Source organism: Protopterus annectens, chromosome 1.part0, assembly GCF_019279795.1.
Source record: "Protopterus annectens isolate FY-2018-M chromosome 1.part0, PAN1.0, whole genome shotgun sequence".
Classification (NCBI taxonomy): Eukaryota; Metazoa; Chordata; order Ceratodontiformes; family Protopteridae; genus Protopterus; species Protopterus annectens.
Window position 1 is genome coordinate 84,796,352 of NC_056725.1, and position 25,928 is coordinate 84,822,279.

Genomic DNA, 25,928 nt, shown 5'->3' on the forward strand with positions numbered 1-25,928 from the left:
ATACTGTACTATACTATACTATACTATACTACACTATACTATTCATGTCTTGGTCAGATAGATTACTACATCAGAATACTATATGTGATTCATCTTAATTTGTACATTATTTCTTTAAATCTTATTGATTTTGGCTTCATGTTCATACTACCTCATGTATCTATTAAGAGGAACTGGTCTGTTATGTAATGTGGACAAGTTTTCTGTTTGGCATTATGTCTATGCATTTCACTAGTATTTTTAAGATGATTTCACAGTTAGCCTAAGACTAAACACAGTACATTCTTTGGAGAACACAATCTGAATTTTATAATGCTACATTACTGTATTTTATAAAGTGCAACTGATATGCGAAGAAATTGTGAAAAGCAGCTCAGAAAACCTACAGGTATTTATTATAGGATTGCTAACAATATGGTGGAGTTAGTTTACAAGTTTAATCTCAAAGTGCGACTATAGCATATAAGCATAAATTAGACAGGCTATCACACAGTAGCCGTATAATCTGAGCCCAATGTTACACTTTTTCCTGCCTTATTAGTGAACTGTACCATTAGATAAAACAACTGGTACTGAAACTGGATGAGCTTAAGTACTGGAGCTTCCTTTGCAAGCTGTAGTCTGTCAGCCAATCAGAGAAGAATCGTACCGAGAAGACTGAATTTTGCATCATTGTCTTAGCAATCTTTTTTACTAGAAAATATAAAAGAACACAACGCAGGAGCTGTAGCAATAGTATTTGTTTTAACAAATCAGGCTTTCCATTCTGGCTTTTGAGGTTTGCTTTCTCTATGGCCTGACATGAAGCAAGAGTGATGTTGTTGCTATGGTAACAAGAGACAGTGGAAGGTACCAAGAGTAGATGAAATCAGAAGCGAGAGGGATAAGAGAAAGAAAAGGAAAGGAAAAGCAAGGAAAGGAGGGGTGTGTGTTTTGGAATTTGTGATTCTTCTGGAGGCCAAAAATATTTTTTTTAAAGGTGTAATGGCAGACAGACTCCCAGGATATGTAGGGCTGTATGACACAACCTCACTTCTTCAGTACTGCAATGGTAAGTTAAAACAGAATGCAGCTTTTCAAACCTGAAGTGGTAGCACTTATAAGAATAGACTCTAACAGTAGTTAATGGTCTTTGAAAAAAAACTTATTTAAGCTAATACATTTATAACAGAGTTATGTACTTAGCTGTGTTTATAATTTCCATTGCTGTATGATATATTTTATCATTAGCTTTAGAGGTAAAGTAATAAATTACAAAACTCATACACTGATACTGATTGCTTTTCAGTCTTGGAGCTTAATTGCCAAATCCAGGAAAATACTGTTGCATTTTGTATTTTTGCATACCATGAGTTATTCCAGCTGCTTTTCCCCCTTATGTTACAAAGCATTTAGTACTTATTATAATGAGATCTTAAAGCTCTAGCATTCTGTTCTTGTGAAGGTGCAAACATCCTAACTCTAGAAAACATAGTAAGTCTCCTGCTCATTCTTAAGGGGTTGTAATTGTCACCTTGAGGGACATATGAAGCATGTGACCGCTGGTATGGTTTCTGAGTTTCTGTAGCCTACTGATGAATGGATTATTACAATATGTATTTTATGTTATTTTGTGTGCAATTTTTTTGTGTTATTATGGTGGGGTAACTTTAGCAACCATGAGGGCTAATGTCTCAATTAAAGCATTTAGAAATTAAGGCTGCTTCACTGTAACAAGTAATAGTTGGTTCAACTTGCACTAAATTGGAAAATGATTATAAACTGTCATCTGTCAGATTTTGCATAAAGCAAATGAGCTTGAGCTAAGATTAGTATAATGTACACTCTATTACACTGCTTCTTCGCAGCATGGCTAAGACACTTAAAAGGGTGTGCAAGCTATATTTCACTCAGGTCATATGGGTAGATTCCAAAATGCAATTGGTTTGGTACTTTAATGTGTGTCACATTATAGAGAAGGAAGTCAGATTTAGACTAGGTGGAGAAGTCAAATCATCATCAGTCACTTTCCACTCCATACTCCTTGTATAACCATAGTGGTTACTTAATACTGTGTAACACTGTGCTGTGAGTACAGAGCTGCTGTATGAATGCAGAATAGAACCAGGGGCGAACTTTCAGCATGTTCTATACAAAGGGGTGGGAGGTGCCTGCCAACTCAGTACTATGAATATTTATCTCTGTTCTGTAGGGCAGAGGTTTTAAAAAATGCATATGGAAAACTGCAATCAGACAGCATTTGGTTGTTTAATAATAATTAATGAACTTGCAGATTATATAAAGCTCTGTTCTGTGAATGCACTGCCCCATATTATAAATGCAAGTTAGCTGTCATATTTTCTAGTGTTGATTTCAAAATATAGATTTTAATTTCTTTGTATCGGTATTACTTTTATAATTGTGACTGTGATTTTGGCATCTGCTTCTGTCATTGTTTTGCAACTGATCAAGCCTGTCTTTTGTTTGTTTCTGTGGAAATATTTCCTATTTAACTTGCATATCTGAACACAAATTACCTAAAAGCAAACCATTTTAGTCAAATGACTGTCTTGGTGAACTAATGTTTTAAAGCCAAGTAATTTTAATGGGCACGCCGTGAATCTCATAGATTTTTTGCTGTTCATTACAATGTTTACTAAAGGATGTAGTCAGCATTGTTTCATCGATGACAGATAAATACAGAATGTCTACCACTAGATGTCTTCAGACAGGAAAAACCTGAAGACCGTCTGCACAAGTACAGCTATAGTAAAAAAAAAAATCAGGCTGTGTGGTAACACCTGACAGCATTTGACACTTCTCTGGCTGCAGCTACAGAAGGAACTAAAGCTCATTATCTCCTGTTCCTATTATATTTTCCATGCACTTTAGTCTGGAGAAAGAGTGTTCAGCTTGTTTCTACCTGTGGTTTAGGAATAAAAGCTTTACACTGATGAGATCCAGGTAGTTTTCCCAAGAAAACATTGTTTATGGCTAATGCATCATCCAAAGGCTTGGATATGAAGCTGCTAGTGTGGTATTTATAGCTGATATTCTCACAGTAGGTAATATGATTCAGTTCTGATCTGTTACTCCAGACACAGACGTGCACACATATACACACACACACACACACACACACACACACACACACACACACACACACACACACACACACGCACACACATGCACACACACGCACACACACACACACACACACACACACACACACACACACACACACACACACACACACACACACACACACGTGCACACATAGACTGCCTTGTTGTCTGTGTTTGTATCTCTCTCTCACTCTCTCAATCACAAGTAAATCATTTACTTTTATTGAAATCATGATTAGAAAAATATGCATGTTTAAAGCCATGTTGCACTTCATTATAAACAAATTAAAGGATTTCTGTGTATGTTTTCTTGTTGTGATAATCTGATGGACCAGATTAGACCACATCCATATATTTTATGAATAAAATAAAGGCAGATAAAAATTATGTGACTAGCGTATGGTTGCACTCTAGGAAGATGTGTGTTGGCAGATTTGAAACATGAGTATTCAGTTTTGTACCCCAGTATTTCAGCTTCTATGCCACAATACCTCCAAATTTGTGGAAAACTATATTAAATTATATATCAGCTCAGAGGTCCTACAATAAATTTTGTGCTCTGTATTGTACTTCTTGTCCTGGCCTGTTTAATATATGCATGAAATGAATATAAACAATTGTATCATGTGTGTAACAAGCAGAAATTTTTCAGTTACATAGCAATTTTGGCAATGTGAGTGACATTTTGTGAAAGAGCCACTTTAATAGAACATATATAAAACCAGTGCTATATGCTTTGTTAAACCTTCTCAATATGGTATAGTTCATTTTAATATGAATTAATTTGGTGAATAACAACTGCACATGGTTATTGGAAACTGTATATTAAATAAAGGCATTCATAAAAATTTACAAAAAAGCCAGTATAATAGCTTAGGCCAAGTTATGTTGGTGTTCATGCTATACAAAATGTTTCTGCATTTGGAAAAATGAGAAAAACAGTGCTGTGTTCTTTGCAGTTCTACACTATGAAAGATACACCTCATAAAAGAGTATTTCTAGTGCTAATGCCTAGTGATACAAATGCTTTGTACTGCGTATACAGTACTTGCCCAGCTGCCCAATGTAATGTATTCTAATGTGAATGATGAAAGTGGAGGTTCACAAATGACACCTTGAAATTGCATCACTACATTCATACAGTGATACAGTACATAACGCATGGCTTCGGCCTAGCTGGTGACCTTGTGGACTTAGTACAGATTTCCTATGCATTGTTGGTTTCAGGCATGGCTGGGTAGTAAATCAAGATGCTTTTGACAGCCTTTGGAAATTATAGCAATGCACGTGTACTGCACTGCTGCACCTGACGAACAGCCTCAGTAATGATCATCTGTTAATGACTGATCAGAAGGAACAAGGCGCTGTTGTTACTAATATACAGTTGTCAGAGAGGCCATTTGTTTACTATGAGATGACACCTCACATTGCAACAAATTCTGGTTATGGAAAACTAGAGTTAAAGGTTTATATTACCTACAAAATGTGTCTCTGTCTTTGGGACAATGATATTTTGCATCAAAGTCTACACTGCATACTTTATCATTTCTGTTTCGTCAGGTGTGCTTTTGGGGTATAAATGCAAAGTGATATTGAAATTGTGTTCCTGACATTACCAGAATATGTATTTCCCTAAGTTAACCTTTAACCAGCTTTCTGAAGTCACAGCATCAAACAGTTTTTGAAGTGCCTCTACTTTTTTTTTACATTTAGCCCTCTTTTCAAGGGTTATCCACATTATTTGTGTGAGAAGTGACAAAATTGAAATCTGTTATGTGACCTTGAGGCACCTCATAATCAAGTTGTATTTTAGAAACTGCTTAATTAGAAAATATGTGCTATTTTCCTGTACAGATGACATAACTAATTTATTGTGACATACCTAATGACACTTTGGTCAGGCTGCAGTTGAATTTACAATAATACAAGGCTATTATTCTTTAGTGCATAGTTGTAGACTTGTAAAGTTTATACTGCTTTGAAAACTACAGCACATAACATGTGCCTGTGTCTAGTATTATGTCTAATTTGGCTTGGTAAGTTTACAAAGTTTTGTTGCTGTCTGTACTGCCAGAGTTAGTGAGTTCAGAAATGGTTCCTTCTTTTCAAGAAGAAGATATATAATTCTTAGAATGCCTCGCAATGACAATGAATATTGGTGTGTTTTTCCAGTAAAAAAAGAAACACATTATTTGGCAGCCAATATAGGCACCCCAAACTTAGGCCATTTACCGTTGATGCTATCTGTGCCATCAAGTTGTAACTTACTTAAAATCCTTCAGTTCAACATCTCTTACATAGTTATCTTTCTGCCTGAATCAAGAATGCTTTAGTTTTGCTAGAGTATTTTTCCTTCTCCACTGATACATGGCATTACATGGCATGTAATACTAACACTATACTACTGATATAATTATTTAAACTGTAGTTGTTTTTTGCATTATTTTCAAAGACTGCAAAATTATTGTTCTTAAAATGTTTTGTAATACTTTGGAGTTTTTCTCACTGGGCCTCCACTGAAAATGAGTTCCTACCCAGTCAGATGTTCATGGTAATCAGATGTCAATCAAGCCATCAAAATCAATCAATAACATACAAGGAAAGCTGAGTAACAAGCTTTCAGTTTCATACGAGTGTGCATGTGTGTGTGTGAGCACACACACACACACACACACACACACACACACACACACACACACACACACACACACACGCACACACGCACGCACGCACGCACACACACACATGCACACACGCACACACGCACGCACACACACACACACACACACACACGCACACACGCACACACGCACACACGCACACACACACGCACACACGCACACACACATACACACACAACTGAATGTATTCACATTGTGCTGTAACCTTCCATGTAGAAAGATATTCTCATATTTCACCTCAGTCACACCTTGAAGTATTTATGTCAGTATGTTATATTCCCTTTTCTATTATTCTATTCATATGATGATGACCTTCATTGTGTTCTCATACAGGTTATAATACAGCATTTCATTGTACTACAAATGCTCAAGACCTAAGTTCTTGAAGACCGCTGTCTCAAAGTTAGAGACTCAAATGTCTTTTAACTCATGCAAGCTGAGTGTCACACTTGAACTCAATATGAGTTCAGGCAAGCAGCTGCCATACCTTACACAAACACATTATTCATGTTTGAGCAAGGTAAGTGCGGCAGCCATAGGAAGGTAATGGGAAAGGGTGGGAGTGAAGATTAGGGTAGCAGTCTGTAAAGGGATTTAGATTTAGGGAGTGAGTGGGTAGTTTTAGATGGTTTACTGTCATTTTAGCAGTCGCAACAATGTCAAATTGCTAAATAACATAGGCAGAAGGTTGCAAGATGAGGATGCAGAGGATTACTTGTTTGAACAATGTCAAACATTGAATATCCTGACCTGCATAGACACAGGAACAAATGCTAACATGGGCCAGAAGTGGGGGCAAGTCCAGGTGTTCAAACAAGTTGTCCTCGGCATTCTCGTCTTGCAACCATCTAGTCATGTTATTTCACAATTTCGCATTGTAGCAATCACTAAAATGATAGTATATCATTTTACAGTTAGGAAAGTGGAAGGAGGATTTTAGGTTTGGGGAGCAGAAGGGGAGTTTAGTTTTAGGGAGCAATTGGGGAATTCAGATTTAGAGAGGAGGCTTGGAGTTTTAGGTTTAGGAAGGGATTAGGGACTTTAGAGGAAGGGAGGAAGAGTGGTGCTTTATGTTTAGGGAGTGATCGGGGATTTTAGATTTAGAGAGTGAAGTTTTTGGGTATGGGAATGAGGGCTCAGGTTAGAAAGTGGAATGGAGTTTTAAGATCAGAGTTAGGGCTCCGGTAGGGCTAAACAATTTCATATTGTCAAGTCTTGGGATGGATAAATAATTAAGGAAGATCAGGTTAGTGGGTGTTAGAGCACTTGCCTTTTTAAGCAAGTGGCAGCAAGCAAGTGTGTGCTGTGAGCTATAAACATGTGAGTACTTGTAGACCCACAGCAGTGCCAGTAACGTGAGTGTCATATAATTAGCAAATAGAAGTGAAAGGAATACAACTTACTTCTCTTGGCTACAGGAAGCAGCTCATTTACACTTCCGGGCCTTAATCCTGTGCAGTAGGTTAACCTGTAGTATTTTCACAGGTTCCAAGAAGAAAAGCAAGAATTTTTAATGTTATAGGTTATACATAATTTGAACAGTTCTGTAAAACTTTTGATTTCCAGTCATTTTTTGTCTAATTTATATTTACCCTTTTTACTCTTTTAATTTTGAGAACTATAGTTGTTTGTCACCTGGAAAGCTACAACTATGTGGTTTTCCCGGCTTCTGTCTTAGTTCTTCTTTTAGAATGTGGACTGCAGAACCCATGACAGAAAAATCGTTTTTCTAATCTTTTGGGTTACCTGAGGTCCATCAATGCAAAGTAATGTCCTAGCTGAAGGCCATTAGATCTGCTGCATTGTTTGATTTTACCCACAAAACACCAGAATAAACTTACAAGCTGAAAAAAACTCTTTTTAATGAGTATAACATATAACACTGAGGCAGCATTTTCAGAGGTGTACACTTGTGAACATTTTCGACAGGTGTAGGTGTGGTCAAGTCTGCAAAATATCCCAACAAACATCCAAAACCAAAAAAGTAAAAAGGTCACATGGACAAACCAATTAGTAAAAACTACAAGAAAACCCTGGGCAAGCTACAGTTTTCACAGTGTTTTGCAGACACCTTAATGGTTATGGACATCAGCTGGGTGTAAAGACCCTGTGTTCCTGAAATACAGACAAAATGTCCACTTATACTGTGTTGACAAGGTCATAAGAAGGACGAAACATGCATGTCCACAGCTAATAGGGTTTGGTTTTATTCACCTGAATGTATCCACCAAGACTTAAAAATAAAAAATAAAAAGTCATGGACATTCAGAAGCCATATAATTGAAACACTCGATGTCCTTAAGGGGTCATTTGCATATATCCCATAGGCCTCTATTACAGGAGGTTTAAGGTATCACTCAGTGAAAACTCTATCTTGGCTGTTTTTTTTCTTGTAGTTTTTGCTAATAGGAATAGTACAAGTAGTAAGCATACATGTTAAAACCTTCCTGCATTAAGTTAGACAAGTTTTGAATACTGGTTTACATACATGCATTGTTTAATGTTGCTAAATCTGATGACTTTTTTTCTGGTCTCATGATCAAGTCTGTCATGTACCATATGTATTATTTGGAGGAGTTAACCATATAAATGCACTTAATGCCATCATACTGTTCTAGACTAATCTGATGAAGCCTTACCTACGTTTTGGTAGTTCCTGAGTTTATTATTTTGCACTTTTTCCTTACCTGCATCAGCCTCAGTAACAGCAGTAAACTGATAATGTTTCTTAGGGCCAAAAATATACCTTTTACTTCATGTCAGCTTTGTCACCCTACTATAATCGACTCTCCAAGTTTATGTAATAAACCTCCCCAGCCCCATCAGTTTATGTAGCCAAAGGCAATGATGCCTTCCTTTCCTGATTAGATTCACCACTTCCTATTAATTAATCCATTTTTCACACATTTAGATTAAGTCTCTTTTCAACAAAGATTCCCGCAGTTGCGATATCCCTCCCATCATAGACTTGGCTTGTGTTAGTCTGCAACCTGAAACCTCTGCACTGTTTTAGCATGTAAGACTATTGGCAGCGGACCTATCCTTATATTATACCTACTGTTTCTTTGTACTCTATTAGCAATCTGTGAATTATTTTGTACTTGTTTCAATTACAGATGGATTGATATCTTGCTGATACTTAACGATCAAGTACATTTAGTATATTACCAAGGACTAGAGAGTGTGTACAGGTGTATATTTTTCCACTCTCCCTAGACATCTCTGCAAAGGTTTTTTGCAACAGGCACTGGTACAAGACACACTTACTGGGGACTCACTGATTCCCATGGTGAGAACTATACTCTTCTGTTTTATAGAGATTACTGCTGTGGCAACTAGGAACTGCGGTGGTGGTGCTGCGGTAGCGTTGTCGCCTCACAGCAAGACGTTGTCCCGTTTGATTCTCAGCTAGAGCATCTTCTGTGCGGAGACATGCATGAAGGGGCGTACCTTCGTTGAAGGTTGTGCATAAGAGCTGGCAACTCGGCATGTAAAAATCTACTGCCAATCATTAGCAGACCGGAGTTCCGCTGTGGTGACCCCTAACTGGGAAAAGCCGAAAGACACAACTGCTGTGGCAACTTGGAGTTATGACACATGTTACCGGCAATCTCTTATAATGCACCTGTTCTGACAGCATTTAGATAGAACAAACTGAAATAAAAGTCAGGGTACTTACGTATTATCGCAACCAAATTTTCGTGGTTGCGAATCTTGCTTCCTTCAATACAGACGACTGTATGAACCAGTGCAAAGTGTTGCTAAAAGTCATTATTGCTGTCCCAAAACCTCTCCACTACCTTCACAGGCAGAAAATCATTAAAAAATCCTCTTCCTGTTTAACGTGCATAACAGACGTATGCTTGAACTGTCAGGGAAGCAAACTGTTGAATAGAATATTTCTACCATGAGGAGGGAAGGGAAACACAGATGCAGGCACAATCTTTTTGCTAAAGTAAGACTTGTTTCAAAATGTGTAAACACAGTGGACAGTAAGTATTGCAATGTGAAAGTTGCCTTACAGTAATGGTTGTCAAAACTGAGGGTGGATGATGTTGATAGGTGACTATGGGTTCCTGATTCCAGGTACTAAGAACACTACAGAAAACGTTACTGCATGTGGAAGCACTTCTTCTGGTAGTTTGTGGCATGTTTGCACCTCAGCATATGTTTGATATTTGATAAAAATACAAAAGTAGAGTAAAAGCATCATGTGTGTGTGTGTGTGTGCGTGTGTGTGTGTGTGTGTGTGTGTGTGCGTGTGTGTGAGTGTGTGTGTGTGTGTGTGTGTGTGTGTGTGTGTGTGTGTGTGTGTGTGTGTGTGTGTGTGTGTGTGTGTGCCTTGTTATGCAGGGGAGACGGATGAGCAATTGTAGTGAGTAAGACAGCATCCCTGACAGTTGAAGCGTGTATGCACTTTACTGCAGGTACATGACATGCTGGCGTTAAAGTGCATACCTGAACAGCGACATAAACTTTGTACTTTTTTACTGAAAACCCAGCCTAAGACAACCCTCAGTGTGACAGAAATCATGTTGTCTGACACTATAACACTTACATTTAAACATCAGGAAGCAACCGTTATGATCACGGAAATCTGGTTGTACCAAAGTCAGTTATCACTTTCTCATTTAACCTTGTTTGGTTCACTGTCATAGAATGCTGCAGTTTATCTTAGACCTAGCGCATACAGAGCCCTTTCTTGTCACTCTGAAAATGCTAGCTGTTATATCACCAGAAAGTTGAATTCATCCTGTCATAGAAACTGTGGTATTTTACCTGACATACAGGATGCAAGGTAGGTACCTCCAGTCACAGGTTCAGCTAGAGTACCCTGACTAGTTGTAGTTATAATTACTACAGTATAATACTTCAGGATTTTAATTTCACTGTTTGTCACATATTTTTTGGTATTTGTTGCCCCAACTAAAAATAGCAACTACTTATCCCATCACAGATACAATGATGTCCTAATAATTATATATCACCAGGGACAAGATTTATACAAAGTGTCCGTACCAATTATGTACTAGCTACATAGGACAGAAATACAGCTATACCCAATGGGCTACCAATAGGAGTAGATAAGCAGAGCAGGTATGAAAGATGAGACTTATCCTATTGCAGCTTGGATACACAGTCCATCACATACATTTATGGCCCCAGAGAAAGTTAATTGATATCTGTATTAAAGCAGATAAATATTGCATATAATGTAAACTGGATTTAAATCTGATGAAGCTCTTTTAAGGGCAAAAGTGTTATCTATTTGTGTTTGCACATTAGAGTTTTGATTTTTAAAGGTTTTGGCATTGTTAACTTTCGTTGACGTTCATTTTCCGTCTTTTCATCTCGGGTTTCTAAATTTCAGTGTAATGGTATTTCGATCTACTGAAGTATATATATATATATATATATATATATATATATTTATATATATATATATATATATATTTATATATATATATATATATATATATATATATATATATATATATATATATATATGCACATAGATATTTATTTTATTTTATTTATTTATTTTACATTTGTTTACCGGGGATGTCCGACTGGGCCAGTGACCCTTTTTCAGCAGAGGCCCACTGTGAAAAGCTCCATTACAAAAACACATTACAAACAATACAAGAAATCAATAACAATTAAGAACACATAACTTTGGTAAATATAGGTAATAAAAAGTTTATACGTAAACAATGAAAATCGAGAGAATAATATAAAGTGGAAAAAAAGAAAACTAACAAATAAACTAGCATGAAATCGCTAGCATATCTATACATTCACACATATGCACATACACATACACATACCTACATATATATATATATATATATATATATATATATATATATATATATACATACATATGTGTGTGTGTGTGTGTGAATATCTATCTATCTATATATATATATATATATATATATATATATATATATACAAACTCTGGCTTTACTCTGTAGCATATCACCAACTCCAACATGATCTGTGCCTAACATATAAAGCTATGTCAAACCCAGAGCTGTTGGGCATGCTACACCTAAAGAAATCCCAATCCCTCCGAGATACACGCTCTAGAGACCTAAACCTTGTCACCACAATAAACAGGACTTGCTGGTGGGCTAGATTCCTGTCCCAGAGACTTCCCATACTCTGGAACAGGCTACCCATCTATGTCAAGCAAAGTTCTTCATTAACACTCTTCAAGAAAAATCTTGATGAGTGGATGGGAAATAGAAAATACACCCCGGAGATCACTTCTGTGTCTCTGCTCGACAGTGGCACAGGAAAATAACTTTCTTGGGTGGCGTGAGCCAGGGAACCTTGTTGGCTAGGCTTATGTAGGTCCTTGGGCCGATAGCCTAGTAGCTACCTATGAACCTATGAACCTGTATGTATTATATATATAGATATATACAGACAAATACAAACATATACACACATAAATACACACATATGCAAATACTTACTGTGTGATAAATCGTCCCTTCATGAGTTCCAGTATTCTTTATTTTCATCTCAGGAAAATAATGTTTGGTGTTGAGGCTGTTGTGATTTAAAAGTAGATCTATATATATATATATATATATATATATATATATATATATATATATATATATATATATATATATATATATACACACACACACACACACACATATATATATATATATATATATATATATATATATGTATATATATATATATATATTATATATATACATATATATATATATATATATATATATATATATATATATATATGTATATACACACACACACACACACACACACACACACACACTTATATCTGGTGTAACATATAAAAATAATAAATTATGCATACAAATTACAGTTAAGTGTTTTTGACTTTAACAAACTGGCTGTAAAGGCAAGAGTATAGAAAAACATATAAATCTAATAACATAACACAGATATGCAGAATAAAATAAGCAATGCAACAGTGAAATATAGTGCATTCCAGCTAGAGAATTTGGTAATCTGACTGTGAAGGGAAGAATGTAAGATAGTAGAGAGTTAATGTGTGCAGGAAAATCACATGAGGAGAATGCATCTGACCACTGAAACAGCCAATCCCATATGATAACCAAGTAGGAAGGAAGGTTGGAAAGAAGGGGTATAATAGATACAAATACTTAACGTAATGCACAGCAACCCCTGCCATCAAAACCAGTGGGACAGTCATGAGAACTTGAGTAGAAAGACCCAACAATTGAAAATGTGAGGGCAAATAAGCAGCACAGGATGGCAGTATAGTTATCTACATGAAACATATAGGGATTGCTTTTTGAGGAAGCAAAGATAATAGCAACTAAACCTCTGGATTTTAAGTTCTTGAATTCAGGAGATACTGCCCACTGGGTGAAGGTACAAAGAGAGGTAAAAGCTTATTCACTCAGTCTGAGGTGAACAAGATGCAGAGGGCATTAATCTTGGATTTAAGGTTGAGAGTAAGGGGGTATAAAACTCAAGAAGGTAGCTGGAGGTTTATAAAAAGAGGTCAATGGTAAGTAATATATTTTCTTGTTGTAGCATTTCACTCATGGTACCTGTCTATTGTGTTTCTTTTATGGCTAGAAGATCATGACTAAAACATTGTTCTTCATTCCAAGCTACTCGATGAAACATTTTTATACTTATCTTCCAGGCTCTGGTATTCATTACCTTTGGCTTTTTTTACTGGCAATGTTTGCACTGTTGAGATTGGTACTATATGTTTGTCATTAAAATTAGGTGATACCTAGCTTTTGCAAAATACATACTTATGGCCAAAGCTGTTGTAGTTGAAAACCACTGGTTGACATGTAGCATTCTATGGACAGGCTAGATTTGTCAGAAAGACTACAATACATTTGTTTATATGTGATCAGTTTGCTTTATAGCAGGATTTGTGTATGGAATGTACACACTTCTGGGTGTGGGTAATGCTGGATTTACCCACGGTTGGCTTTGTTTGGTCCCTCGGGCTTCGCCCTCGGGACCAAACCACGCCAACCGTGGGTAAATCCAGCATTACCCACACCCAGGCGTGGGTTATTGCTATAATAAAATCTGCTTGAATAGTTTCACTGGTTTTATATGGCATCATACTTTTTAGGTTGTTTGAGGTCTTTAGTCATAACCTGGACTACAATGACAATTGCAGTACCAGGTACAGTGAATATAAAAATTGTACACACCTCTGTTAAAATGCCAGGTTTTTGTGATATAAAAAAATGAGACCACAATAAATCATTTCAAAACTTGTCCCACCAACCTATAACCTGTACAATTCAAATAAAAAAAACAAATAAATCTGTTAAGGGAAAAAATATAAAATATAAAAAACGTACAATAAGCTGGTTGCATAAGTGTGCACACCCTTAAACTAATATTTTGTTGAAGCACCTTTTGATTTAATTACAGCATTCAGTCTTCTTGGGTACACACCTGCCATCAATTAAAGAGACTCTGATTAACTCCAAATAAAGTTCAGCTGTCCTAGCAGGATTTTCCTGACATTTACTCAGTTGCCTGTTACAGCAAAAGCCATGGTTCGCAGAAAGATTACAAAGCATCAGAGGGATCTCATTGTTGAAAGGTATCAGTCAGAAGGGTACAAAAAAAATTCCACAGCATTGGATATACCATGGAACACAGTGAAGACAGTCATCAAAAAGTGGAGAAAATATGGGACAACAGTGATGTTGCAAAGAACTGGACATCCCTCCAAAATTGATGAAAGACAAGATGAAAACTGGTCAGGGAGGCTGCCAAGAGACCTACAGCAACACTGAAGGAGCTGCAGGAATTTCTGGCAAGTACTGGTTGTGTACTACATGTGACAACAATCTCCCATATTCTCAGTATGTCTGGACTATGGGGTAAGGTTGCAAGATGGAAGTCTTTTCTTACACAGAAACACTTCCAGGCCCAGCTAAAATTTGCAAAACAATATATCACGTCTCCCAAAAGCATGTGGGAAAATGTGTTATGGTCTGATGAGATTTAGCTTTTTAGCCACAATTCCAAAAAGTATGTTTGGTGCAAAAACAACACTTCATATCACCAAAAGAACACCATCCCCATGGTAAAGCATTGTGGTGGCAGTATCATGCTTTGGGGTTGCTTTTCTTCAGCTGGAACTGGGGCTTTAGTCAAGGTGGAGGGAATTATGATCAGTTGCAAATACCAGTCACTTTTGGCCCAAAACCTTCAGGCGTCTGCTAGAAAGCCGAAGATGAAGAGGAATTTCACCTTTCAACATGACAATGACCCCGAGTATACATCTAAATCAACAAAAGAATGGCTTCACCAGAAGAAAATTAAAGTTTTGGAATGGCCCAGCCAGAGTCCAGACCTAAATCCAATAGAAAATCTGTGGGATGTGCATAAGAGATGCCCTCGTAATCTGACAGATTTGGAGAGCTTTTGCAAGGAAGAATGGATAAATATTGCCAAATCAAGATGTGCCATGCTGATAGTTTACTACCCAAGAAGATTGAATGCTGTAATTGAATCAAAAGGTGCTTCAACAAAGTATTAGTTTAAGGGTGCGCACACTTATTCATCCGGCTTATCGTACATTTTTTATTTTTTATATTTTTTCCCCTAACAGATTTGTTTGTTTTTCAATTGAATTGTACAAGTTATAGGTCACATTAAAGGTAGGAAAAGTTTTGAAATGATTAATTGTGGTCTTGTTTTTTTATAACACAAAACCTGGCATTTTAACAGGAGTGTGTACGCTTTTTATATCCATTGTAGATGTTTTTGGAAGGAAACCGACTACATCTACAAGGTGAATGTGCAGCCTTTGTAATATCAGTTATTAGAAGTGAATTTCAGACTCTGGGGCTTAAAAAAAACAGACATCTTAAACACTGAGCCACCATGTTGCCCTTTTATATATTCACTGTAAATTACTCACATTGCTGAATTTCTTTTATCCAACATGTGGAATGGACTTGCCTGTTTTATTCCCTATGATTATTTGTGTACTTGATTTTCAAACATATTGTTCGGCCATGCAGCATACAGTTTACTTATTTTGTTGTTTATAGTTTGTTAGTAGCTGCTTTGCTGACATTCATGTGGCATTAGCTATGTAATTGCGTTCATATCCTGTTAACATCACAAGATAAACAAGTTTGTTTTGTTGTAGGTGTCTTTATGTGTTCTTTAAAGTTGGACAAATAAGAAAAAAATGGTAGAGGTGGAGATACTTTACTCTAGGTATGTGCATCTTTAGAAACAGACAACTAAGAAACCAGGGCAGAGGTCCCCTGCAAAAACAGTATAAGTTCTGTGTGATGTTTTGGGACAAAAAGTCTGTATACTGATTTTTTTATGATTTAGTTGTTTTAGTTCTGACATTTTATTACCCAAGATTTTTAGAGTTTTGTTTATCATTATGGAACTGAAGCATGCCTTTGTGAATTATTTCCATTATTTGTCCAGAAAATGTGGATTTATGGAATTTTCTGCTTGGGTTTCACCAGTAATGTATATACTGCTCAAATCTATGGATTCAACATAATGTCATTTGTCTTGACTGCTTATTATTTCAAAGCTAAACCCATTATCGCTGAGAGCATTGGCTTCCAAATGATGGCCAGCAAGTGCACCAGTACATTCCACTTATCTTATATATTTTTTTCTATAAACTGGACTTATCATAGTCCTATGTGCTCTTTTCTTTCATCTCACATTCTACTTTTATTTAAGAGGGATAGATTCCTGTCCCAGAGACTTCCCATACTCTGGAACAAACTACCTATCTATATCAAACAAAGCTCCTCATTAGCACTCTTCAAGAAAAATCTTGATGATTGGATGGGAAATAGGAAATTCACCCCGGGGATCACTTCTGTGGCTCTGCTCGACAGGGGCACAGGAAATAATTTTCTTGGGTGGCAAAAGCCAGAGTACCTTTTTGGCTAGGCTTATATAGGCCCTAGGGCCAATAGCCTAGTACCTACCTCTGAACCTATATGTGGACTGGAGTAATGACCCTTTTCAGCTCCAGCCTTGATACATTATGAAAGTAAAAGATATAAATTACAATGGACAGAAGAATACACAGGGAAGGCAGTCAAATATATATAAATCACATCATGAATTCAATAGCATTGGCTGATACACATTTTGTTCATGAATACAAATGCAATAGCATCTACTTGCTGATGGGGGCGGGGGGTTGTCAGATTGAATTTAAACTCCAGCTCCATATAGCCTAAGGAAGAAGATTTCATAGTTTGGAAACCTAGTAAGAGAAGGCTTTGGTGAAGCATTCTTGTTTATAGTTAGGGAGCTGTCAAGGTGAAAAGTCTGAAGACAGATGACTGCAGACTCAAATATAACGTTTTGTGCCTGAGGGAGAAGACCAAGGTGGGAAAGTATTTCTTGGAAAGAATGTTGCAGAGAAAATAACAGGAGGTAATGTAAACACTATGTCCTATGGTTAAGACTTCAGCTTTGGCAAGGGTAAAACAGCAATGTTCCAAGTAAGTTATACTATATAGTTGTAAACTTCATTTAAGAGGATCTGAAGCTTGTTGCAGTTGATATAAGAGCCATTGTAATACAGTGCTCCTTTATAGGTATATATGTATACATTTTCCATTGGTGGTTTTGGCGTCCTGAATTAATAGATACAGAATTTGGTTACATACAGCTAGTATAGCTTTAGGTTTAATAGCTCTAGTAGTAGTTTGGGTTCTGAAGAAACTAGTAGTCAAATCAGAAGTTAATAACATTCAAAAAGATGTAACAAACAAAATCGGACAAAAGTACTTGAAGCAGTATATCCACAGAAAGAGGAACCAGTCCGTAGGATGTTAGCAAAAATAACTTTTAATCACGTCCATGATTAAAACAATATCAAACAATATCAAATATAGCGCTTTCGCGTGGCTCAATACCAAGCTTTATCAAGATGAATTATACAATGAATTAAATCCATTTATATGCAACTCTCAAACCATCATGTGACTTGAATGTATAATCAAATCTTAAAGCTGTAATCAGTTTAAAAAATTGTTAAAATTTTTTTTATTAAATAATGAATTATTGACAACAGGGAGAGTAGATATCCTCCTTTGTTAGGTTCAGATCAGGCTCATGAACTAGCATCTAGAAATGATCAAAGTGCAAGTTATTGTAACAAGTATATACACACTTTCTCTAAGAACTCCCAACAAATTGAAGAAGTGATTTCTAAATTTTGGCCAGTTTTGACAGCCCATGAGGAGCTAAAAAAGCACATCCCAGAACATCCTAGATTTACCAGACGTAGGGATACCAATATGAAAGAATTATTCAAAAGGAATCAACCCCAAGGGAGAATGAATAGCAATACAAATTTGAAGAAGGGTACGTACAAATGTGGGATGTGTAAACAGTGCACAGCTATCATAAATAAAAGTTCCTTATATATCCCCTCAAGGAAATTTTATTTTCAAGCCAATAGTTATACCAATTGTGCAACAAAAGGGGTGGTCTATTTGGGTTTTTGTACCAAATGCTTCAGTTTCTACATTGGTAAAACAGAAAAATCTTTAAGAAGGAGAATTTATGAGCATTTGTATGAGGTCTCTAGGAAAAAGGAAACCAACACTTTCTACAAACACTCCATTACATGTCCAGATATGCAAATTAATTTTATAGTATTAGAACAAATACAAGTGGATGGTAGAGGGGGAGACTGGGAGACACGACTAGAATATAAAGAACTCCTTTGGCAGCTTAAGTTAGATGCTGCTAGTAGTCCAGGTTTGAATGACAACATTAATATAAGTAGTGTCCTGAAACTAAGAATGGCTAGATTATGAGCAAGACATATATATAGTAGATGAATTCTACTTAGAACCTGTTACAACATTTGTTTTGATTTTTAAACATGTTATTATTCATTCCTATTTATTTATTATTCATTACCACATTTTAAACGGTTAGATATAGGTTTATGAGAATTTATATACATTTTTTATATTTACAACTATAAAATAGTCGCATTTTTTCACTTTTCATTTATATTTTATAATAGGAAGCTTAGATAGACAAGCAACTATTAGAGTAATGTATGTTTCATAAAATGAATATTTTAACATAAAGGTTTTGTTATAGGTATTTAGAAACACCTGTAAAGTTTTCATTTTTACACAATTTTTATGGAGGGTTTTACAATGGATCAGTTGGTATAGCCAGGTCAACATGGTACATTAAGTATGTTATTAATTCATTATTTAATTAAAAAAATTTGTAACAATTTTTTAAACTGATTACAGCTTTAAGATTTGATTATACATTCAAGTCACATGATGGTTTGAGAGTTGCATATAAATGGATTTAATTCATTGTATAATTCATCTTGATAAAGCTTGGTATTGAGCCAAGTGAAAGCGCTTGATTTGATATTGTTTGATATTGTTTTAATCGTGGACGTGATTAAAAGTTATTTTTGCTAACATCCTACGGACTGGTTCCTCTTTCTGTGGATCTACTGATTCAAAAAGATGTGCAGAGCACCACTTAGAGGTGAGATTATAGAATAAGCATTTGGGACCCTAGAGTAGCAGAGAGGATGTTGGCCTTAGTGAGTTTCAAAGAGCATGGCTTCATTTTTATTTTATTTTATGTTATGTCCCATGAAACGGAACCATCCCCCCTTACATTTGTGCTGACTAGTAAATGCTGATTAAAAAAAAAGAAAAAAAAAAAGAAAAGAAAACAAAACAAAAAAAACAAAATCATTTATTTCCTTTGTTTCATTCATTTCCAGTAACAGTGTGCAATCCACATACATGGTGCACTTACACGATTACTACTTCAGTGACTGGCCCTTTATCAGCTAACGTTCTGTATATAGGTAACCGCAGGTATAAGCCCAATACTGAAGTTTCCAAAATACTTCATAACATTTTTATGACAGATACATCTTTTTACATTAAAAAGAGAGAAAAAAAACAGTTCCTTTCCATTTTTCCTTTATCCCTTTTCGTACTACCCTCAGAAGTAAGTAAATTAAAAATAAAACAACAATATACAACTATTTACAACCCCAGCTCTCTTCCTTCTCCTTTTCTTTGGTTTCTTAAAGATGCTACGAATTTAAAAACACTTCAACTGGTGAATATTATATTCTGACATTTATTCTGTCATTTACTAAAACCTTTCACTCCAGCATTTGTTTCTTCCCAATCCCTTTAGCAGTTCTAGCACTGTTGGCAATTCCTTTTTCTTCTACCTTCTTGTAATTATTTTTACTAACATCAATAATCCCACTAATGTCTTATCCTTTTTGGGTATTCCTTCTTGATACCCTAATAAAAACAATTTAGAAGTGATCTGAATATTATCATCTGTCAATGCTTTTGCTAACTGTTTTATTCCTGTTATAAAGCTTTCCAACTGTTTATATTCCCAGAATATAAGCTTCCAAGTCCTTATAGCATCGCAACATCTCCAGCATCTTTGATCCACCCCCTGGAACATTTTTGCTAATCTCCTCAGTGTATAAAATTATTTATGTAAACATTTCCAAGCAAAAATCCTATATTTCCTAGCCTTAGTACGTACTCTGGGAATCCTAATCATTTCCTCCCATTCCTGCCTAGTTATTTCTTGCCTTTTTTCTTTTTCCCAATTCACCCACTTCCCTTCTTTAATTTGCTCTGTATTACCTTTTATCTATTCCTTAATCAGTTTTAATAACCCCCTCAGTTCCTTTCCCTCTAATCTTCTCTCTTCTGTCTCCTTTAAAAACTTTGGCATCCCCTTCCCCTTTTTCATCTTCTTATGCTAATTTTCCCATTTTACCTTTAGTGCCCGATAGTGCCATTCTAAGCTCCTTTCGATTTGATATTCAACCTGTATTGGTTACCAAGTTTTAAAGTGTCCCCTTACGAACATTTGATTCCAATATTTAACCTTATTCTGTCTCTTAGTCCATCACCACAGATTACTTGCATTTTGGACATCCTTTCTCAGGCCTCCGATTTCTACAGTCTTTTCTCTCCATCTTTCTGTTGCCTCATCCGTACACCCTATCATCAATATCCTGCTTGCCTCTCTCATATACCTAGCTTCCACTCCTTTTGTTGTATGTCCATTAATAAGGTCACAATATCTCTACCTTCCTGCCATCACTTCACTTTTATTCTCAACATCCTCTTCCAATCTGCTTCACATTGACTGTTGATCACTCTTAGAATATTGGTTAATATACATGCTAACAAAGTCTCTTTCAAATCTGGTACTCCTATAGTTCCTTTCTCTTTCACCTCCACTAACTTTTCCCACTTCACCGTCACCTGTGCTTCATCCCGTATGAAATCTCTACATGCTTGCTTAACTTTTTTTTCAACACTTTGCCCTCTGGGAATCTCCAAAACACTTGACCTAGATATACACACTGAGGCATAATATATAGTTGTATTACCTGCACTTTGTGATCTAAGTCTACATTTAGCATTTTCTAAGTCTGTAATTGGACTTTATCATATATCTTTTCAAACGAGACCCATATCGTATCCTCACCTATACTTAGACAGAGATCTGGAGTGAATCTGAACTAAATACAAGGCATCCACTGTGTTCAACAAAAAAAAAATAAAATTTTAAGTATGCATTGCACTTTTTTGAACTCTATATTGCTTAATTGTTGCTTCATTTTTGCTGTTTTTACTGCTGTGACTGTTTTTTTTTCTGCAGTTTGAATTTCTAATAATTCAGTATTTCATAGCATAGGCTAGAGTCAGACTTGTTGAATCTAGGCTGTTTGGTATAACTTGAGCACTAAAACCAGCCATCCTACATTAAGAAGGCCCTCCTCCACCCTTGTGGCAGAAGTGTGTAGCCCAGGCTCCATCTGAGGTGGGGAATGCTGGAAAAAGGCTCAGTTTTGGGCTTTCCTATAGGTTAGTTTGTGTTAAAACTGTTTAACTTGCTTGTATTTAAGCCCCACCTGTAGGTGTAGCTGCCCACCATACAACAGGGTTTAGGTCTGCTGTCTATAGATGCAGATGCTTAGAAACACAGATTTTCCCTTGATATCTGCTAGAGAACCCTCCTTAGCTCCACTGCCTCTCTGTGCACAATACCAGTTGTGCAATATTACCTAGCAAGCAACTCAGCTGCGTATTCTGAGGCAGTGACGCAGTCCTCCACCCTTAGCCCTCCACAGAATAGCCACCTTTGTTAGTCTCAGAACCAATTCTTGGACCAACTAGCCCATCCCCACTAGTTACTATAACATGTATACCTACCATAATGGATGGAGAGTTTTCCACCATTTCTCCAGTCAACCTGATTGACATGGGCATCCTGAGGCCATGTAGCAATTGCCTCATGTATACCGACAACCACTTGCTCCTAAAACAAGTGGATACAGTATGTGAGTGATGTATCTATCAAAAGAAAAAACAAATACTCAGACTTGGAAATGCTCATATTTTCTCACAATTTAATAAAACATCCATATGCAAAGCATACAGCTTTTGGGTTAAACCCTTCTTCAGTGCAAAGATAAAACAAATAATTAAAACTTTAATTATATACTAAAACAATGAAGTCATGTGATGAAACAAACCAGATCTTAAATATATCACACTCTATTAAAAACGTTCAATTAAGTTAATAAAATCTTAAGCACATATCTCTTAAACACAGCCATTATAAAAAATATAGACTACTATATCTATAAACCTTCAAATACCTAAAAAACTATTTTATTTTACAAAGACCATCAGATTTATGTATACTTATTATTTCTTATATTGCATTTATTTTTAGCCAATATTGGATTAATGCTTACTGATGTATTTAAACCTGGTTTACTGTCAGCTTGCAACCTTATTATCCATTAACATACAGAATCCGCCACTACACATAACAACACACATATCAGTGTCTCAACAATTAAGCTCCTCAGGCAAAACACTTCAAAACCAAATGTTCTGATCATAGGTGACTCAATAGTGAGACACACAGATGTTCTGCTGGTTGAACAAGGAGGAGGTCACAGTCAGCTGCCTGTCAGGTGCCAGGATCGATCAAATCATGCATGCACTCAAGTTACTCCGCAACAATTACCGTTATGACTCTTTCATAGTACATGTTGGTGTGAATGACTTGAGATGTACCCCTCTGGACTATATGAAGAGAGACATGACTGAACTCTCAGTTCTACCTTCACCTGGGGTGATGTTACAATACAGTCAAAAATGATTGATTTCAATAACTGGCTTAGCTTCTGGTCTCACTCCAGGGGGGATCCAGTATCTGTCTTCCTGGGAAGACATGGTCAACAGTCCACACTGCTTTGCTAGGGATGACCTTCACCTGTCTCCTCAAGGATTTCAGATACTGGCAAAGACACCTGCCTCCCCCATTGTCCCTATTTTGTGCAATGTCCAAACAACAAAACTTCCAACTTAAAGAAACCCACTAAAGACAAACTCAATGTCATGCTGCTTAATGCTAGAACCTTAAACAGTAAATTGGTCTCCCTGGAAGCACTCCTCACCTTGGAAGATGCTGATGTTTATATAGTCACTGAGACAAGGCCACTAAGAGCACCTCAGCCATACAAGACTGCAATGCCTTTCACACACTGAGACCACAAAACGAGCAGTAAAGAACCAAAGGTGAAGGTGTAACCATCTTCATTAAATCCAAATCCATCTCAAGACTGGTGAAACAGGATGACCCTCTTGAGCTACAACATGTCCAATTAACTATAGGTAAAATACCCTTCACATCATCACTAGATACAGGTCCCCACCATGAACCAGAAGAAGTATACCGTCTACCTGGACTTGCTAGAGTCACTCAGTATACAGCCAAATACCTTGGTCATGAGAGATTTCAATTATTCTTCCATTGACTGCATGGCTTAAAAGAGCATAAACATGATCGCTATGAGGTTTCTGGACTTTGTTAATTCAAATGCCCTGGAATAGTCAGTCCACACCCCGACAAGGGACTCAATTGTCCTGGACCTAGAGCTCACCAACATGGAGGGGGGGTCAATGCACTGCCTCCTATGTGTTGCCCTCCCCTGGTAAGGTCAAACCATAAATCTGTCTTGTTTGAAGTAAAGATCAAACCTGACACCCCCACAGAAGTAAAAAAAAAAAAATTGAAATATTTATCCAAAGCAAACAATTGCCTACTAAGTGATGGCACAAAAAGTTTCAAAGCCCCTGCCAACATAGCCAACAATGACTCCTATGCAGAAGAATACACAAATGCCCTATATAGCCACTTAAACAAATGCAGTGGCTTGGCTGTACCTAACAAGAACAAAACCAGGTCTTCCTGAAAAAAACAAGCCATCCTGGTGGACTGTAAGTATAAATAAGTTATACAACAAAAGAAAGAAACTGATAATAAAGAACAGGAGGGAAATTACTCAACAGAGGAAGAATACTCCCCACAGCTTGAACAAGCAAATCAGATATCTTGTTTAGTCCTCTAAGGCTAAATTAGCATCCCTAGTTAAAGACATTCATAAGGCATTCTTTAGCTACATCCAAAACCTAAAAGGGAATGCCCAGCTGTGTGCCAAACTTATAGTGGATGGTACCACTCACACTGAACCTGAGGAAATTGCCACCCTGCTAGTTGACAGATGTGGAAATAACTTCAACCCTGTCCTCATCAGACATACCCCAAAGCATTCCTGACACCAGTCCTCTACTGAGTATCTCCAAAGAACAGGTCATACAAGCAATCTCCAAGGCCAAAAATAATCTAAAACAAGACCTAGTGAAACCACTAGGCACACTCTTTAACCATAGCCTGAGAACTGGCTTTGGCCGAGCAGACTGGAGAACAGCAACAGTAATCTCCTTGCAAAAAGGGGGTCCATCAACTGACCCTGGGAACTATCAACCCTAAACCTAACCAGCCTGATCTGCAAGGCTATGGAAAGAACCATCATGGACCTTATCCACAAAGACAAAGGCAACCTTCAAACTCTTGACCCAACCCAGTTTGGCTCTGTCAAGTGTCGTTCTTGTTTACTATACCTAGTGGACTTTTTAAGAATGTAATAAAAGCCCTGGATGAGGGCAAAACAGTATATATCACCTATTTTGATTTAGCCAAGACTACTGACACAATCTCCCAATCAGGTATCATAGAGAAACTATCCCATCTGGAGATTAACACATACATTACAAGATGGGTAGCCAACTGGCTTATCGACAGAATGCACACTGTCACAGTTGGAGAGTCCATCTCCACCAGTAGGTGAGTTACCAGTGAGGTACCACAAGGATCTGTGCTGGGCCCTCTCCTGTTTGGAATCTATTTCTCTGAAGTCCAGACAATGGTGTATGGCCTGTGGCTCACCAAGTTTGCAGATAACTATAAACTGGGCACAATTATTGAGTCTCCCAACAATGTTAACATATTATAGAAAGGGCTGATGCAGACAAATGATTGGTGCCAAACACATGGATTAAAACTTAATGCAAAAAATGCCTCATTATTCCCTTTGGCAGAGAAGTAGCCCCTACAAATTATGATATATCCAAAACAGAAAAGCATGGATTATGTTATAAATAGTACCCTCTAAATTCAAACTTAGTGGTGCGAGACTTGGGAACACAGGTTGATAGCAATCTAGACTTCAATCACCATGTGTGCATAGTGGTAAGAAAAACATTCTATACTGTGCATCTCATAAATAAAGGCATTGCATCCAAGACCAGGGAGTTTATTGCTCTGCTGTACTTGACCCTTATCAGACCACTAATGGAGTACAGTGTTCCCTTCTGTATGTACCTCACCAGACACCTGCAGCAACTAGAGAGACCACAGTGGTTTCTAACCAAGAGAATCCAGGGCCTACAAAACATGACATATATAGAAAGACTGAAAGCCCTGTCACTGTTCTCTGTATTATACAGGCTGCTGAGAGGCGACCTCTGCCTGGCCTACAGAGCAGTTTCACACCCTGCCCTAATGGAAATGCTGCACATGTGCAAATCAAATGGGACAAGAATAACTTGCTCCAGGGATCTCAACCTAGCCTGTGACATTAACAGAAGATGCTGAAAACTCAGATATATCTCTGGAATAAGCTCCCACTCCATGTGAAGCAGAGGTCCTCAATTAC

The 25,928-nt window shown here is 36.9% G+C and overlaps 1 protein-coding gene across 2 annotated transcripts in view; it reads left to right on the forward strand.

Annotated features, from left to right (window-relative positions):
* The first annotated feature begins 797 nt into the window (after positions 1–797).
* The window catches only part of EML2 (EMAP like 2), a 1,798,491-nt gene continuing 1,773,360 nt past the window's right edge, over positions 798–25,928 (forward strand). For both annotated transcript variants that reach the window (XM_044085260.1, XM_044085417.1), the window contains exon 1: positions 798–1,051. In XM_044085260.1, coding sequence (XP_043941195.1) covers positions 985–1,051 — 67 coding nt within the window. In that variant the 5' untranslated portion in view covers positions 798–984. The remainder of the gene's footprint in view (positions 1,052–25,928) is intronic.